Genomic DNA, 18,860 nt, shown 5'->3' on the forward strand with positions numbered 1-18,860 from the left:
AGGAGACTGAGGTGGGTGGATCACAAGGTCAGGAGTTCAAGACTAGCCTGACCAATATGGTAAAACCCCGTTTCTAGTAAAAATACAAAAATTAGCCAGGCATGGTGGCATGTGCCTGTAGTCCCAGCTACTCAGGAGGTTGAGGCAGGAGAGTCGCTTGAACCTGGGAGGCCGAGGCTGCAGTGAGCCGAGATCACATCACTGTACTCCAGCCTGCGTGATAGAGTGAGACTCTGTCTCCAAAAAAAAAAGTGCTGTTATCTCAAAGTGTGCTGCGTGGACCAGCAGCCTCAACATCACCTGGGAGCTTGTTAGAAATGTACCATCTCCATCCCACCCTGCCACTGCTGAATTAGAATTTGCATTTTAACAAGATCCCTGAATTCATTTGCATGGGAAAGTCTGGGAAGCCCTGCACCAGGTCTGTGTCTAGGGCTATTTTCATCTGAAGTATTTATGGGCCTCCTCTGCCCTCTGCTGCTGCTAAGAGCCAAGCACATGAATACGCATCAGCGCTGGAGCTGAGGAGCAAATGGCACTTCCCATCAGCCTGAGGTGGCAATCAGGGTAGTCTGCAAGGGGTCGGGTGGAAGAAAGAACAAGGACCTTCAGCATGCAAGGCCTCTGGAGCAGGGAGCAGGGAGGGGAGGCGTTAGGGTGAATTTGTGCAGACCACATGTTGAGGGCCTTGAATGCTGGGCGTGTGTGTTTGGGTCTGCTGGGTCAAGATCGGTCTAAGCAGAAGGCTACGTGGATTGGATGGGGGACAGGTTGATCACCCTCCTTCTGTGGTTTTCTGTCCTCGTCAGGTTTCCTTAGTGTGGTCCTTGGTGATGACGCCCTGTTGACATCCTCTCCTCTCTCTACCTTTGCACTGTACCTTTCAGCAGTGATCAACTCTTCGTTAGTCCCTGAATAAACCACGCTCTTCCATCCCTACACCTTTGTATATGCTGTTGTTGTACCTAGCATGCCTTTCCTCCTCCTTTTATTTTATTTTATTTTTATTTTTGAGACAGGTGTCACTCTGTTGTTCAGGCTGGAGTGCGGTGGCACAATGTTGGTTCATTGCAACCTCCGCCTCCCGAGTTCAAGTGATTCTTGTGTCTCAGCCTCCTGAGTAGCTGGGACTACAGGTGCCTTGCACCATGCCCAGCTGATTTTTGTATTTTTAGTAGAGATGAGATTTTACCATGTTGGCCAGGCTGGTCTCTAACTCCTGACCTCAGGTGATCCGCCCACCTTGGCCTCCCAAAGTGCTGGGATTACAGGTGTGAGCCACCGCGCCTGGCCTCCTCCTCCTTTTCTAATTTCTTTTCGATCTTTAAAGTTCAGCTCAAATGTCACCCACTCTGGAAGTCTTCCCTGACACCCCTACTCCACAGAGCTCTCCTAGCATCACCGCTCTACTGCGTCTGTCTGTTTTCTTCCTCACTCTGCTGACTTTACTGTGTGGGAGTGGGTTCCAGATGTTTTACTTCTCTGTAGCTAAGTGCCTGAAACTGTCTCTGCAAAACAGTAGGTACTCAACATTCGTCATCCATTTGAATGAAGAGATGGCCTAGACACTCACTGTAATAGGACTGGAAAACCTTGACTCCTTATTTGTGGAGTTCGGCTTGAAAGAAATCCCAGCTCTGTGATACCTCTCAGAACAGCAGGGAGTTAGAAGAACTTGAGAGCTACAGGTCAAAACAGGGACTTTAGGAGGACGTTGAGGATCTTCACAGCCTCTTGAGTTGTGGATGAAGATCAAGTGAGGGAATACACGTGAGAGACTTGGTGTCCTGCGTGCGATGGAGTGGGCCTGCAACCAATGGTAGCTTTATCATCTCAGGGGCAAGAGCAGTGACATTGTCCTTAGGATGCTGCTTCTAATACAAAGTAGAAAAATTATTCTAAAATACTCTCAGGAATCATATTCTTCAGGTTCTTATCAACTTCTCTCCTTCCCTGTAACAAAAACTTTCACTCTAAAGGCATCAAAAACGTTTGTTATGAGTACCAGACATTTTTGCTTTGTTTTGTGGCTATATTAGTCTTTCTCCTAGAATGCTGTTAAAACTTGATTGTTGAAATGAATTCATGTGAAATAAAAATTCTTTGGAAAATGTTCTTGGCCTTCTTGCATTGATTATGTAATTGTATTGAAGGGGTATGAACTTTTTAAGAGTTATTCTTAAGTTACTAGGCTTCTATATTATTTTATATTTAATTTTTTAGTTTTTGTGGGTCCATTGGTGATGTAATTAGTAGGAAATGGGCCTTGATTTTTTTTCCCCTGTAAATCCAGCTCAGAAGGGCACAGGCAAGTTCTCCATGGAGGTTAGATACACATTCAGCTCATATGGCGTAGCAAGCTCTAAACAGGACTTGATGAGGCCTGAAGACCCAATAGATGGCCTCCTTCCTCTCTCTCTCCCTGAACAGCTTAGTGGTTCAGGGAGAGGTCTAATTCACATACCTTATAAGTCACCTATTTAAAGCACACAATTCAGTGGCTTTTAGTATATTCACAGAGTCGTGTAGTCATCACAACAATCGATTGCAGAACATTTTTATCATCCAAAAAGAAACCCCATACCTGTTAGCAGTCACTCCCCATTTTCCCCCAGCCTCCCTGATTCCCCAATCCATGGCAGGCCTACATTCTGTCTCTAATGGGTTTCCCTCTTCTGAGCATTCCAAGTGAATGTGTTCCCTTGAGACTGCCTTCTGACACTTAGCGTAACGTTTTTGGGGTTCATCCATGTTTTAGCATGTATCAGTACTTCATTCCTTCTTATGGCTACATAGTAAGTACCTCATTGCGTACTGGATGTTAAAAGTCCATCCATTAGTGGGACGTTTGGGTTGTTTCCATTTCTGAGCTGTTTTAAATAATGTTGCTGTGAACGTTTGTCTGTTTTTGTGTGCTCATAGGTTTTCATTTCTCTTGGGTATGTGCCTAGAATGAAAATGCTGAGTAACATGATAACTCTGTATTTAACTTCAGAGGAACAGTGCAGCCACACTGTTTGCCGAAGTGGCCACCACTTGACATTGCCAGCAGCAGTGTCTGAGGGTTCCGACAGCGTCACATCCTCACTAACAGCTGTTTGCTATCTGTTTGATTATAGCCATCCTAGTGGGTTTGAAGAGTCTCTCACTGTGGTTTTGATTGGATCCCCCTGAGGACTAATGTTGTTGAACATCATTTAATGTGCTTTTTGGTCATTGGCATATCGTCTTTAGAGAAATACTTATTCAGATTCCTTGCTCATTTTTACATTGGGTAATTGTCTTTTTATTATTGCACTGTAGGAGTTTTGAAATATATATATATATTCCCTTATCAGATATCTGATTTGAAAATTTACTGTCCCCGTCTAAGGGATGTCTTTTCAGTTTCTCGTGTCTTTTGAAACGTAAAAGTTTTTAATCTTTGTTTGTTTGTTTGTTTTGAGATGGAGTTTCACTCTTGTTGCCCAGACTGGAGTGCAGTGGTGCAATCTCGGCTCACCGCAACCTCGGCCTCCCAGGTTCAAGCGATTCTCCTGCCTCAGCCTCCTGAGTAGCTGGGATTACAGGAATGCGCCACTATGCCCAGCTAATTTTGTATTTTTAGTAGAGACGGGGTTTCTCCATGTTGGTCAGGCTGGTCTCAAATTACCGACCTCAGGTGATCCACCCACCTTGGCCTCCCAAAGTGCTGGGATTACAGAGGTGAGCCACCACCACACCTCACCCTAAAATTTTTAATCTTGGTTGTATCTAACATCTATCTTTTCTTCACTTGCTAGTGTTTGGGGTATCATATTTAAGAAACTGTTGCCTAATGCAGGTCACAAAGATTTATGCCTATATTTTCTTTTTAAGTTTTATAGTTTCAGCTCTTACATTTAGGCCTTTGATTCATTTTGAGTTAATTTTTTTGTATCTGGTATAAGGCAAGCTTCCAAATTTATTCATTTCCTTGTAGATATCTATTTATCCCAGCATAATTTGTTGAAAAGTCTATTCTTTCCCCATCAAATTATCTTGGCTTGCTGGTTGAAAATCACTTGGCAATAGATATATAGATTTATTTGTGGACTCTCGATTTCATTCCATTGATTCTCAATTCTTTTCTTATGCTGGTACCACACTGTCTTGATTACTATAGCTCTGTGATAAATTTTCAAATTGAGAAGTGTGAGTCCTCCAACTTCATCCTTTTCTTTTCAAGATTGTATTGGCGGCTTTAGGTCCATAGTATTTCCATATGAAATTTAGGATCAGGCAGGATGTGGTGGCTCACGCTTGTAATCCCAGCATTTTGGGAGACTGAGGCGGGGGGATCACCTGAGATCAGGAGTTTGAGACCAGCCTGGCCAACATGCCGAAACCCCATCTCTACTAAAAATACAAAAATTAGCTGGGTGTGATAGCGCATGCATGTACTCTCAGCTCCTGGAGGCTGAGGCAGGAGAATCGCTTGAACCTGGGAAGCAAAAGTTGCAGTGAGCTGAGATTGTGCCACTGCACTCCAGCCTGGGTGACAGAGAAAAACTTTGTCTCAAATTAAAAAAAAAAAAAAGAAGAAGAAATTTAGGTTCAGTTTGTCAATTGCTGCAAAGAAACCAGTTGGAATATTGATAGTGACTGTGTTGAATCTGTAGATCTGTTTGGGGAATATTGCCATTTAAAAAATATTAAGTCTTTTAGTGGGTTTAGTGTCTCATGCCTGTAATCTCAGGGGTTTGGGAGGCCAAGGGGGGAGTTGGGAGGGTTGCTTGAGGCCAGGAGTTTAAGACCAGCTTTGGCAACATAGCAAGATCCCATATCTGTGAAAAAATAAATATAAGGTAAGTTAGCTGGACATGGTAGTACATGCCTGTAGTTTCAGGGAGCTATGATCTTATCACTGCACTTCAGCCAGGGTGACAGAGCAAGACCCTATCTCTTTTAAAAAATAAAAAAAGCCTTTCTTTAAATTTTTTTTTTTTATTATTTTTAGAAACAGAGTCTTCCTCTGTTGCCCAGGCTAGAGTGCAGTGGCATGATCACAACTCCCTGCAGCTTGAACTCCTGGGCTCAAGCAATCCTCCCACCACAGTTTACTGAGTAGCAGGGACTATAGGCATGTGCCAGCACATCTGGCTAATTTTTTTTTTCATTTTTTGTAGAGACAGGGTCTCTCCCAGGCTGGTCTTGAACTCCTGGTTTCAAGTGATCCTCTCACTTCGACCTCCCAAAGTGTTGGGATTACAGGTGTTAGTCACCATGCCTGGCCCCAAAATTAAGTATTTGGATCCATGAATGTGGGTGTCTTTCCATTTATTTTGGTCATCTTTAATATGTTTCAGCAATATTTTGGAGTTTTAAAAGTATAAGTTTCACACTTTTAAAAATTTATTCCTAAGTATTTTATTCTTTTTGATGCTATTGTAAATAGCAAATCATTTTGTTTTTTAATTGCCATTGTAGATAAGTACAATCGATTTTGTCTATTGGTCTTGTATCCTGCAACCTTGCTAAACTCATTAATTACTTCTAATAATTTCTAATGGATTTTTAAAGAGATTTTCTACACTGAAGATCATGCCATCTGCAAATATAGTTTCACTTTTTACTTTCCAATCTGCATAACTTTTATTTCATTTTCTTGCCTAATTGCCCTAACTGGAATCTCCAGTATGATGCTGAATAAATGTGGTGAGACCAGATACCCTTGTCTTGTTTTTGATTTCAGAGGAAAGCATTCAGACTCTCATTATTAAGTAGGATGTTAGGTGCGGATTTTTTCTTTTTTCTTTTCCTTTGGAGACAGAGTCTCTCTCTTTTGCCCAGGCTGGAGTGAAGTGGTGCCGTTTTGGCACACTACAACCTGTATCCCCCAGGTTCAAGTGATTCTCTTGCCTCAGCCTCCCGAGTAGCCAGGATTACAGGCGCCTGCCACCATATCAGCTTATTTTTGTATTTTTATTAGAGACATGGTTTTGCCATGTTGGCCAGGCTGATCTCAAACTCCTGACCTGAAGTGATCCACCTGCCTTGACCTCCCAAAGTGTTAGGATTTACAGGCATGAGCCACTGCTCCTAGCCCAAGTGTGAATTTTTTGTATTTCCTCTTTATTAGGTTGAGAAAGATTTTATTTCCCTAGTTTGTTGACTGTTTTTATCATGAAGGGTATTGGATTTTGTCAAATGGTTTTTCTCTACCTATTAAGATAATCGTGAGGGGTTTGTCCTTTTTCCAGCTGATAAGGTTTATTACACTAATTGCTATTCTGATGTTAAAGCAAACTTGCATTCTTGAAATAAATCTCACTTGGTCATGATATATAATCTTTTTTGTATGTTGCAGGATAAGTTTGCTAGTATTTCGTTGAAATGACACTATCTGTTGTCATTTCCTAACCCCACAATACAGTTTTGCTCCATCCACCTCCTTTGTGCTATTACCAAATAAGTTACATTTGTAATGTAATGTACATTGTTCTGTGTATGTAACAATAAAATTATATGCATATTATTTTAAACAATGGCTTTTTAAATCAATTATGACAGGAGAGAAAATATTCATTTATACTGCTCTTTATAATTACATAATTGCCTTTACCCATGTTCTGTGTTTTTTCATGAAGATTCAAATTACTGCCTGGGGTGCTTGCTTTTAGCCTGACAAACTTTGTTTGTTGTTTCTTCTAGGGTGAGTCTTCTAACAATGAATTCTCTCAGTTTTTGTTTTTCTGGGATGTCTTTATTTTGCCCTATTTTTTGAAAAGCAGTTTTGCTGAATGTAAGATTCTTGGTTGACAGCGTATTTCTTTTAGCACCATGAATATATCATCCATTGCCTTGTGGCCTCAATTATTTCCAATGAGAAATTAGCTATTAATGTTATTCTAGTTCCCTTGTATGTGAGGAATTGTTTTTCTTTTTTCTTTTTTTTTTTGCTGGTTTCAAATATTTCTCTTTGTCTGTGTCTTTTCACTGTTTTTTTTTTTTTTTTTTGAGACAGATTCTCACCCTGTGGCCCAGGCTGGAGTGCGGTGGCACCATCTCAGCTCGTTGCAACCTCTGCCTCCCGGGTTCAAGTGATTCTTGTGCCTCAGCCCCCTGAGTAGCTGGGATTACAGGCGTGCACCACCACACCTAACTAATTCATGTATTTTTAGGTGAGATGGGGTTTCACCATGTTGGCCAGGCTGGTCTCAAACTCCAGGCCTCAATTGGTCTGCCCGCCTCAGCCTCCCAAAGTGCTGGGATTACAGGCATGAGCTACCGTGCCCGGCCTTCTTTTCACGTTTTTGCCATGATGTGTCTGGTATGGATCTCTTGATATTAGCCCTACTTGGAGTTTGTTGAATTACTTATTTGTATCAATTAATGTTTTTCTGACATTTGGGAAGTTTTCAGCCATTATTTTTTGAATAATTTTAATGCTCTTTTCTCTTTTCTTTCTCTCTTTCTCTTTCCCTTGTGTTGGAGTCTCACTCTTCACCCAGGCTACAGTGCAGTGGCAAGATCATGGCTCCTTTTAATCTCAAACTACTGAGCTCAAGCAATCCTCCCACCTCAGTCTCCTGAGTAGCTGGGATTGTAGGCATGCATCACCATGCCCAGCTAAGTATTTCTGTTTTTACTTTTAGAGACAGGGTCTCATTGTGTTGCCCAGGCTGGTCTCAAAGTCCTGGCCTCAAGCCATTCTCCTGCCTCAGTCTCCGGAGTTACTGGGATTACAGGTGTAAATCACCACACCTGGCGTCTTCTCCCCTATTATTCTCATTATGCATATGTTGGTGCATTTAATGGTGTCTCTCTTTTTTTTTTTTAAATCTCTGTTAATCAGATTGCATAATCTCTATCCACCTATTTTCAAGTTTGCCAGTCTTTATTTTACCTTTTCATATCTTCTGTTGAGCCCCTCTATAAATTTTTTATTCCAGTATTTCCATTTGGTTCTTCTTGATAATTTCTATAGCTTTATTAATATTTTCTATTTGAAGAAATACTATTATGCATTACTTTAGTTTTTAAAGTGTGGTTTCAATCACCTTATGTTTGCACATTCTGAATTTATATTAGCTATTTGAAGTTTTCTTTTTTTATTACTTTTATTTATTTATTTATTTTTTAAGATGGGGTTTCACCATGATGGCCAGGCTGGTTTTGAACTCCTGACCTCAGGTGATCCACCCACCTCAGCCTTCCAAAGTGCTAGGATTACAGGCGTGAGCCACCGCGCCAGGCTTGAAGTTTTCTTTTTTTAAATCTGACATCTGTGTCCTCTTACAGGCAGTTGCTTTTGCCTGTTTTCTTCCCCCTAAGCATAGTTCACATTTTCTTGCCATTTTAGATAATATATTGTAGCAACTCTGGATACAAGCCCCCAGACTTGTTTTTGAGGTTTTCTGCATGTTTATTTGTTTACCGACTTGAATAGACTCTTAGTGATGTCTGTTTACCCTGCAGTATGAAGCCTCTGATGTCGCTCCTCAGTACAGTTTGGGAAATGGGCACAATCACTTCTAGTGACAGTGGTTTTGGAAGGGCTCTCTTTCACTATGTCTTTCCTTGATATTTTATTAGGCTGTCTTCCTCTGTTGATATCATACCCAAATCTTGGGCTCGCTCCACTAATTGCTAGCATATTGCTCTATTATTTTTGACAGTGCCCTGGGACACAAATTGTCCTACAGTCTGATGGTACTATACTTAGATTACTGCCAGCTGTACAGGGCTTAATGATACATATATAGAATAATTATCTATATATACAGAAATTACAATAATATGGAAAATGAGCAACCAAATTGATGTTTTACCTGTCATTGTGTTTGCTATGCTCTGCCACTATGTCATATGCTGACAGAGAAGTTCTGCATCAGCATGTGACCCAAGTCATAGCTGTTAGACGTTTGGGACTCTCTAGATGGACCAGTGATTAGGTAGCCTAACAATAGAGTCACTCTGCCATCTGATGGTCACAACCTAGAATAGGACCTGGGACATAACAGCTGCCCAAAGACCCCAAAAGGGAACATTTTGAATGAGTACATTATTATTCATCATGATATAAAGCATCAAGGATGAATAGGAAAACTGGTTACATTCATTGCAAATTCTTGTTTAACTAAAGCTGTTGAGCCATACACACAGCTATAGTAGAGCCCTGAGGCTTTCTTTTATAAGTTTTTTTTTTTTAAGACATGAATGATGTCTTTGATTTAGTGCTAGATGAAATAGCAATATTGGTTTCCTCCTTTTATGTTAAATATTTTTTTATTTTGAAATAATTTTAAATTCGTAAAAAGTTAAAATTCATCAATTGTTAACAATATGTCACATTGACTGTATTATTCTTTCACATATTTAATTTTTTTCTGAAACATTTGAGATTAAGAACATTATTTTTAACATAAGAAAACCAGAGTTGATGTCACTCTGTGTGTGTGTGTGTGTGTGTGTGTGTGTGTGTGTGTGTGTATGTGTGTTTTTGAAGACAGAGTCCTGCCCAGGCTAGAGTGCAATGGCATGGTCTGGGCTCACTGCAACCTCTGCCTCCTAGGTTCAAGTGATTGTCCTGCCTCAGCCTCCCGGGTGGCTGGGATTACAGGTGCCCGTCACCATGCTTGGCTAATTTTTGTAATTTTTTTTTTTTTAGTAGAGTTAAGGTTTTACCATGTTTGCCAGGCTGGTCTTGAACTCCTGACCTTAGGTGATCCGCCCACCTTGCCTCCCAAAGTGCTGGGATTACAGGTGCGAGCCACCATGCCAGGCCATGTTTTCTGATGGGAGTCTTTGGTATCTTACCTTGTGCTCCTCTCTGGGTCCCCTACCCAGCCTACTTCTTTATTTATAAAAGTACACAAGGGATGTGTGCTGGTAGGAAAGAATCAGAAATGCAATTAAATATACAAAATAAAAATGAAGCCTGGCTAGGAGTGGTGGCTCCCAGATAATCCCAATACTTTGGGAGGCCAAGGCGGGTAGATCACCTAAGGTCAGGAGTTTCAGACCAGCCTGGCCCAACATGGTGAAAACCTATCTCTACTAAAAATGCAAAAAATTAGCTGGGCGCGGCAGTGGGCATCTGTAATCCCAGCCACTCAGGAGGCTGAGGCAGGAGAATTGCTTGAGTGTGGGAGGTTGCAGGTTTGCAGTGAACTGAGATCACACCACTGTACTCCAGCCTGGGCAACAGAGTCAGATTCCATTTCAAAAAAATAAAATAAAATAAAAGAAGGCTTACCATCTCTTGGCTCTGCTTTACTCCTTAGAGGTAACTAATATTAACAGTCTGTTGTCTGTCCTTTCAGACTTTTCTCATAAGTAATAATAAGATAACAGTTTATCATTACAATGATATGGTTTGTAGTCTAATAAATTACCTAACAGTGTGATTTTAACTTTACAAAGTATTATATATACTATTCTACAACATAAGTTTTTCCACAAAATGACGTATGTAGATACTTTTCTAGTATGTACATAGATCTAGCATACTTTTTAATTGGATATGGATCATTTTGCTACATCTATGTACTATAATTCAATATATTTAGCCACTATTGTATTTTTTTTTTGAGACAGAGTCTCTGTGTCCCAGGCTGGAGTGCAATGGCACAATCTCAGCTCACTGCAACCTCCGCCTCCCAGGCTCAAGTGATTCTTGTGCCTCAGCCTCCTGAGTAGCTGGAATTACAGGCACGTGCCTCCACACCCGGCTAGTTTTTGTATTTTTAGTAGAGATGGGGTTTTGCCATGTTGGCCAGGCTGGTCTTAAACTCCTGGCCTCAAGTGACCCACAGTGCTGGGATTACAGACGTGAGCCATCATGCCCAGTCCTAGCCACTGTTGTATTAAAGGAAATTCATGTTATAGTAATTGTGTTTCCAAGTGAGACACAGCACTGAAGCCAAGTGACAGCTAGTGAAAGCTTCAGAATAATTTTGAGACCTTTTCAAACTACATTTTGTAACACAGTCTGTCCCTCAAACAGCTTTGTAAAGGGGATGAAACTGGTCCGATGTAGTGATACCTGATGGTGTCTATCGAGGAAGCTTATGTTTGGATTGGAAAATAATTCCTTTTAAAAAAAACTGTAATGTTTTTTATTTCATAGTATTTTAAAAACCTCAGCTTTACCCAAATATGATTTAAATATTTTGCTAAAAAATTATGAACTCAAAATAAAAAATCAGGATCTGTATTTGGCATTATTCGTAACCATCATTTGTGACATAGGAATGATTTGTGAGGATTAATGAAATAACATGTCAAGTATCTACTACAGTACCTAGTACATAGTAAATATTCCCTTATATTCATTCATTCACAAATGTTTATTAAGCCTCTACTATATGTAAGGCAATATGCTAGGCACTACGGTTTTAGTGATGAAAAAGGCATATATAATATCTCCTTGCTTGCAGTTTACATTCTACAACAGTTGTTGCAAAGTGAGAGTCTTTAAGAAAGTTGGAATAATTGAGCTGGCAGCTTACTTTCTTTAGAGTCAATAATAAATTAAATTTACCAACAGTTTTATCGGTTCACTCACCATTGTTTATTGCACCCTACTCCTTCCTTGTGGATGTTCTTTTCTCCTTACTGAAGTACAGTCATTAGTAACTTTTTCAGTACTGGTTTGTGGGTGATATATTTCTTAATCTTTGTATGTTAGAAGCAGTCTTTATTTTGCACTTATTCTTGGATGATAGGTCATTTACCTTCAATACTTAGAAGATCTTTCTCCACAATCTTCTGATCTCTGATGTCTCCTATATCTGTTGTGGGCTGTCAGTCTTATCGTCAGTTTTTGGTAGGTTACTTCTCTTTAGTCTTTAGCTTTTAAGAGTTTATATTTATAATTGGTTATGTGATTTCTCCATGCTTTATTTATTTTCACTTATCCCAGATTGTATTCACTGAACATCTTAAAATTTATGTGTTTCTTCAGTTTTAGAAAATTGTTGGCATTCACACCTCAAATATTGCTTCTCAGCCATTGTCTGTATTTCCTTCCTATTGGAACTCCTCCTTGACTTATGTTAGCATCCCTCTATTTGACTTCCATGTTTCTTAACTATTTTTTCATGTTTTTAATCTTTGCTACATTCTGAGTGAGTTCCTTGCTATTATCATTGAATCCACTGATTGTATCTTCAACGATGTCCAGTCTAGAATTATTAAGACAAGGGCTGGGTGCAGTGACTCATGACTGTAATCCCAACACTTTGGGAGGTTGAGGCGGGTGGATCACCTGAGATCAGGAGTTCAAGACCAACCTGGCCAACATAGTGAAACCCTGTATCTACTAAAACTACAAAAATTAGCAGGGCATGGTGATGCACGCCTGTAATCCCAGGTACTCAGGAGGCTGAGGCAGGAGAATGGCTTGAACCTGGGAGGCAGAGGTTGCAGTAAGCTAAGATAGTGCCACTGCGCTCTAGACTGTGTGACAGAGTTAGACTCCATCTCAAACAAATGGACAAACAAAGTCACGGAAAGAAGTCATTGATCATCTTAGCTGCCTATAGCATGGAAGTGAGTGACTTGCTGGATGGAGTGTGCGTGGACGTGGATGTATACCTCACATCTGCGGTTCGCCCCTGTGTCTGCCCATAACTGACAGGAGAGATTAAGGGGTTCTCCTTTTCCACCTTCTGAGTCTTGTATAAATGTGTCTCACTGTCAGAATCTAACTCAGAACCCTTCTGGTAAGGACATCTAGGAAGTATAGTTTGGGGCTTCAGTTCCTATGATACAAAGAACATTTACAAGGAGCAAAAATGTTTCGTCACTTAAGAATGATCCATTTATATAAACTCTTGTCACTAATCCTCCAGTTTTTTTCCCAAGTCTCTTAACATTAGCCACTTCCCTGGAATGTCTGACCATCTCTTATTCCAGGCAAAATGAATCCCCCAATATATTGTTTGAAGTTCCGCCTTCCTAACAATTTTTAGGGCTACTCCTGAGTGGACCTATAAGCATCATCAGTCTTATTCCAGAAGGTGCCAGCATACTGGGTGTGACCATCTGTAAGCCAGGACTGACTTTTTCTTCCTCATGACACCTGGTCACCAAGAACTCTTCTAGAAGCCACGGGGTTTTTTTTGTTGTTGTTTTTCATTTTTTGGGTTTTTTTTTTTGTATTACCATTTTATCTTTTTGTAGACACTGGATCTCGCTATGTTGCCCAGGCCGGCCTTGAGCTCTTGGGCTCAAGCAGTTCTCCTGCCTCAACCTCAGCCTCCCAAGTAGTAGGAGGGAGAAGATGAAGAAGTCACAGGTGTGGATTGAAGGAGAGTTGGTGCAGTGCAGGAGCAGACTCCATGGTGGGAATCTGGGCTCTTGTAACTTCCTTGTGCCTTTTGAACCTGCTGCAGCTTGCTATCTATAATCCCTTTCCCCTTGAAGACGGAGTGCTGTTCCTAGGCCCACCTTCTGGTGTGGTAATCATGATGGATTGCTCCAATTGCAGGGTCACCTATTGTCCCACTCCTAGGCATTCTGTCTGTACTGGAGCCCAGTAGCAAGCCAATAGCTTCTTCTCAAAGAGGAATATTGTCTCAGAACAGAGCATTACTTAGCTCTAAACTCTTATGGGTCCATTTTGTGACTCTCCTATTAGGACTTGACAGAGGCTTCATACAGCTCATCTGCCATAAATACTTTGAGCACCATTGGGTCTGCCAAGTTAGAAGGCCCACAGGGCAGCTGCTTTTGCTACAGCTTGAACTGGCTGCAAAGCCTTCCCCTGCTCTAGACCCCACTCATACTATACAGTTTTACAAGTGATTTGGTCAAAGTTTAGAAGTAATATTTTCCAACATGGTAGAAGTTGCCTTCCAGATCCAAAGAGGCTCCCAACTTCAAAAGGCAGGGGTGGTACTAAAGAGTGACCACATCCAGCACACTAGCTATGCTCTTTGTATCGGCCTCTCACTGCACATACAGTGTTGTACTCATGAGCACCGTAAAGACTATTTCTTTGGCGATTTTATCTCCAGCCTCATTAAGCAACATCCCTGTGGTTTAGCTTAAAAAACATAATGAGGCCAGCTCTCTAAATTCATTCAAACCTCGGTTCAAAAGAATGATTGATAGTGCAGTTTCTTTGAGTGGGTTTTGCATTTCAGAGTGTGTAAGGAAGCTTTTGAGCACGTTTTTAAACTTTAATAAGAATCAGCTTTGTTCTTTGTCTGGACAGATGTGATGCCAGCATAGCCAGACTTTCTGCAGAGCACAAAACGACCTATGAGGGGCTCCAGCATTTGAACAAAGAACAGCAGGCTGCCAAACTTATCCTGGAAACAAAAATCAAAGACGCGGAGGGACAGGTACGACATGTTTCAGGTAGCTTTTGGAAGCAAGTAATTTGTTCTTAGCTAAGAATAACATGGTGTTGATTATTTCTTACAGGAGAAACCGGCTGGGGCACCTAGCATGGGTTGATGCCAATCATAGGCAGCGTTTCTTTGCTTCTTCCTTTCCTGTGTCACTAGAGTGACCCTTCGTGTGTGTGGCAATCAAACCACCCAAACTTTTTGGTATAGTCCTAATTCTTTCCCCCACCACCCACATTCCTAAAACAACTAATACATTGCAAAAATTCTAAATGACACCTCGAAAGCTATCTCTTGCACAAGTGAGTGTTCAAGTATTCCTTTACATGCTATTCGTCCTAATTTTTGATTCAGGAAATGATGTATTCACTGGGACTCATTGTATGTGCTACCTCATCACATAGTCTGTATGTGGGACAAAATTAGGCAAAGCTGGAGCACAGGCAGGCTAATGAATATGAGAGTATCTGACCTCAAACTTTACAGATTAATTTCACAAAGCAAAACTTTTGGTATCTCACAGTTTGTTTTTTGGCCACTTAAGAGTTTCCCTTTGCCATCATAGGGGTCTGTCTTCCAGGACGTTTTCCACAGTATCTGCCTCATTTGCTATTGTTCGTTTAAAAGGACTATTCCAATAAAATAGGAACATTTGGTTAACTTATTGGATTAAATCCATTTATATACCTTAAGTATCTCCAATAAGAATATAAAGCTCCTTATGTGAAAAATACAGATATTATAAAACTATGAAAAAGAATAAAAAGACAATCCAATAATAACGTCTTTTCTGAAGAATGAGTGAGGATGGAATTACTACCCCCGAGAAGTGGTGCTAAGGAAATCATAAGCTTCCCTGTAGTTAAGCCAAGTAAAATAGGTACAGATATCCACCAAAAGAGGCATACTTTCTCTTTCTTCTGGATCTGAAAAATACCACAAATCTTTAAGTAAGGAACATTGAACATTGTAATTTTCACAGAAAAGGCAGAAATTTCACAGAGGACTAGTTTTTTTTTTTTTTTTTAGACGGAGTTTCACTCTTGTTGCCCAGGCTGGAGTGCAATGGAATGATCTCAGCTCACCGCAACCTCCGTTCAAATTGCTTGAACCTTGAATTGGGTTCAAGCAATTCTCCTGCCTCAGCCTCCCGAGTAGCTGGGATTACAGGCACGTGCCACCATGCCCAGCTGACTTTTGTATTTTTTAGTAGAGATGGGGTTTCACCATGTTGACCAGGATGGTCTCTGTCTCTTGACCTCGTGATCCACCCGCCTTGGCCTCCCGAAGTGCTGGGGTTACAGGTGTGAGCCACTGTACCCGGCCACAGAACTAGTTTTTGTTAAATTTCTGTAAAAACAAGGGCAATGGGTAGTTGGTGTGAGAAAGATACAGGAGGGATCAGTCTACCAGTTATATTGACTGGTGACCTGACTTGTTATGGAGGTAAATCTGAGACCTTGATGGACTTTGTAAACAATAAAAATTCTATTTTCTGGAAGCCAGGTGCGGTGGCTCACACCTGTAATCCCAGCTCTTTGGGAGGCCGAGATGCGTGGATCACCTGAGGTCAGGAGTTCGAGACCAGCCTGGCCAACATGGTGACAACCCATTTCTATAAAAAAAAAAAAAAAATTCTATTTTCTGGCCAGGCTTGTGGCTCACGCCTGTAATCCCAGCACTTTGGGAGGCCGAGGTAGGTGGATCATGAGGTTAGGAGTTCGAGACCAGCCTGACCAACATGGTGAAATCCCATCTCTACTAAAAAATACAAAAGTTAGCTGGGTGTGGTGGTGCACACCTGTAATCCCAGCTTCTCAGGAGGCTGAGGCAGGAGAATCACTTGAACCCAGTAGGCGGAGGTTGCAGTGAGCCAAGATTGCACCATTGCACTCCAGCCTGGGCGACATAGTGAGACCACATCTCAAAAAAAAAAAAAAAATTCTATTTTCTACGACTAGCAGTTTCATTGATGGTAGAAATTCCAAGGTAAAGTTGACTATATTTCATGACAGCTGGTGGAAGTTGTGGTCTTGGGCAGGAATTGGGCTTGCTCATCAGAGGGCTTTATGTAAAATCAAGTGCTTATTGCATGATAAATATATTGGCAGTGCTGCTGGTCTTGATTTTTGATGGGTGTATAAGAAAGAAAATGGCAGTGGAAAGGTGAAGTAGACTTATAAATGAATTTATCAAATTAGATTGATTCTTAATGCTGTTGACTAGAATATGGCTTACTAAATGTTTTCTGAAGTTGCATCTGAACACGTTAGATGTGGTATTTATAAGCGAGGTTTCTTTTCCAGATTTCTCAGCTTTTGAACAGAGTGGACTTGTCAATATCAGAGCAGAGCACCAAACTGAAGATGTCCCACAGAGATAGTAACCACCAGCTTCAGCTTTTGGACACTAAGTAAGCAATCAATTTATTAAAAAAAAAAAGTGGTTGAAGTTCTTTGTGAGTTTATGCAATACTATAATTTTTTTCTTGGTTTTTATTTATTGCACAAAGTGAAAACAATAACGGAAGTTAAAAAAAAATTCTGTATAGCATATTGCCACTTTTCCTTCATAATGATTATCTTTTGTGTTTGGATAATTATCCACCTATTCATTCAACAAGTGTGTATGGAGTATTAATTGACCTCGGAGCTGAGGATCTGGTAATGAACACAAACCAGACTCTGTTCTTATCCTTGTGGAGTTTAGTCCAGGGAGCTGATGACCATTAATCAGTGATGTAAATGAGCATCTGCTATATTATTACTAATGGTGATAAGTGTGTTGAAGAAAAGGTTCAGGGTTGGGGTAGGCTGAATAATGGTCCTCTAAACATCTTCACGTCCTAATCCCTGGGAGTTGTGAATATATTACCTTATACGGCAAAAGGGAACTTTGCAGATGTGAGTAAGTTATGGATTTTAAAATGGGTTTTATCTGAGAAGCCTGATATGATCACTAGAGTCCTTATAAGAGGGAGGGAATAGGATCAGAGTCAAGAGTGAAGGCCATGTGACATGGAAGTGACACTAGGGTGATGCACTTTGAGGATGGAGCAAAGGGTTCTCAGCCAAGGGACACAGGAGGCCACTAAACGTTGTGAAAGGCAAGGAAACGATTTTCCCCTCAGAGCCCCCAGAAGAACCCACCCTGCAAGCACCTTGACTTTACTCCAGTGAAACCTAGTTTAGACTTTCAGCTTCCAGAACTGCAAGAGAACAAATCTGTATTGTTTTCTGCCACCAGGTTTGTGGTAATTAGTTAGAGCTACCAGGGGAAACTAATTCAGCGGTGCTGTGAGAATGAATGACAGAGGCCTGGTTGTGGGGCCTTCGTGAGGACGGGATGTTGGAGGTGAGAGCTGGAGAGTGAATGGGGCTTTGCTGTGTAAAGAGTAGGATGAGAATATATGGGGTTGAATAGCCTGTCGTGAGAGGAACGTGGCATGTGGGACACTGAAAGATGACGAGGGTGACTGGAACTGGGAGTGAGGGTGAAGCAGTGGGTGATGAAACTGCAGGGGAGGCGAGCCTGCTCGCAGGCATGATTTTTTGTGACAGCAATAGACACAAATAGAAGAAGACAGAGTGAGAAGGCCCCACCTATGCCTAATCAGAATCCTATGAGAGATAACAGGGAATAGGGGAGAAGCAGTATCAAAAGGGAGAATGGCAGACAAGTATACAGAATTGATGAAAGAGAAATCTCAAACTTAGAAAAGCAAATACAGGGTGGGCACAGTGGCTCATGGAATTTTAAAAAGACAGCCTTCATAGCTGGGTGTGGTGGTTCATGCCCATAATCCCGCACTTTGGAAGGCTGAGGTGGGCAGATCACCTCCGGACAGGAGTTCAAGACCAGCCTGGCCAACATGGTGAAACCCCATCTCTAATGAAAATACAAAAGATTAGCCGGGCATGGTGGTGTGCGCCTGTAGTCCCAGCTACTCGGGAAGCTGAGGCAGGAGAATCACTTCAACCTGGGAGGTGGAGGTTGTGGTGAGCCAAGATCGCACCACTGCTCTCCTGCCTGAAAAACACAGCAAGATTCTGTATAAATAAATAAATAAATAAATAAATAAATAAAAAAGCCTTCAGGAAAAAGGAAAATAGTCTGGGTGCAGTGGCTCACGCTTATAACCCTAATACTTTGGGAGGCCAAAGCTGTTGGATCACTTGAGGTTAGGAGTTTGAGACCAGCCTGGCCAACATGAAGAAACTATGTCTCTACTAAAAATATGAAAGTAGCTGGAAATTGTTTGAACCCAAGAGGCAGAGGTTGCAGTGAGCTGAAATCGTGCCACTGTACTCCAGCCTTGGCAACAGAGTGAGACTCCATCTCAAAAAAAAAATAAAAAAGGAAAATAACACAAAAAGAAGGTCCAAAATCTAAGAAGAAAGGATGTGCAAAGAATATGATGAACATTAGGCAAATCTAAACAAACAGTAATATTAAAGCCGAATTTGCAGAGGATCAAAACAACTAAAATATAGGCCAATGACAACATCTAAATGCAGAGGAAGATTTCTGAAATTATTC

General features: G+C 41.1%; 1 protein-coding gene across 1 annotated transcript in view; it reads left to right on the forward strand.

The window, feature by feature from the left end:
• Window positions 1–18,860, forward strand: part of FAM81A (family with sequence similarity 81 member A) — an 85,279-nt gene that overhangs the window by 53,994 nt on the left and 12,425 nt on the right. Inside the window, exons 5-6 of the mRNA XM_021666223.2 lie at window positions 14,186–14,315; window positions 16,628–16,734. Of these exons, the coding sequence (XP_021521898.1) occupies window positions 14,186–14,315; window positions 16,628–16,734 (237 nt within the window). The remainder of the gene's footprint in view (window positions 1–14,185; window positions 14,316–16,627; window positions 16,735–18,860) is intronic.

Source organism: Aotus nancymaae, unplaced genomic scaffold, assembly GCF_030222135.1.
Source record: "Aotus nancymaae isolate 86718 unplaced genomic scaffold, 86718_ANA_hifiasm-v0.15.2.pri h1tg000041l, whole genome shotgun sequence".
In the NCBI taxonomy this organism is placed as follows: Eukaryota; Metazoa; Chordata; class Mammalia; order Primates; family Aotidae; genus Aotus; species Aotus nancymaae.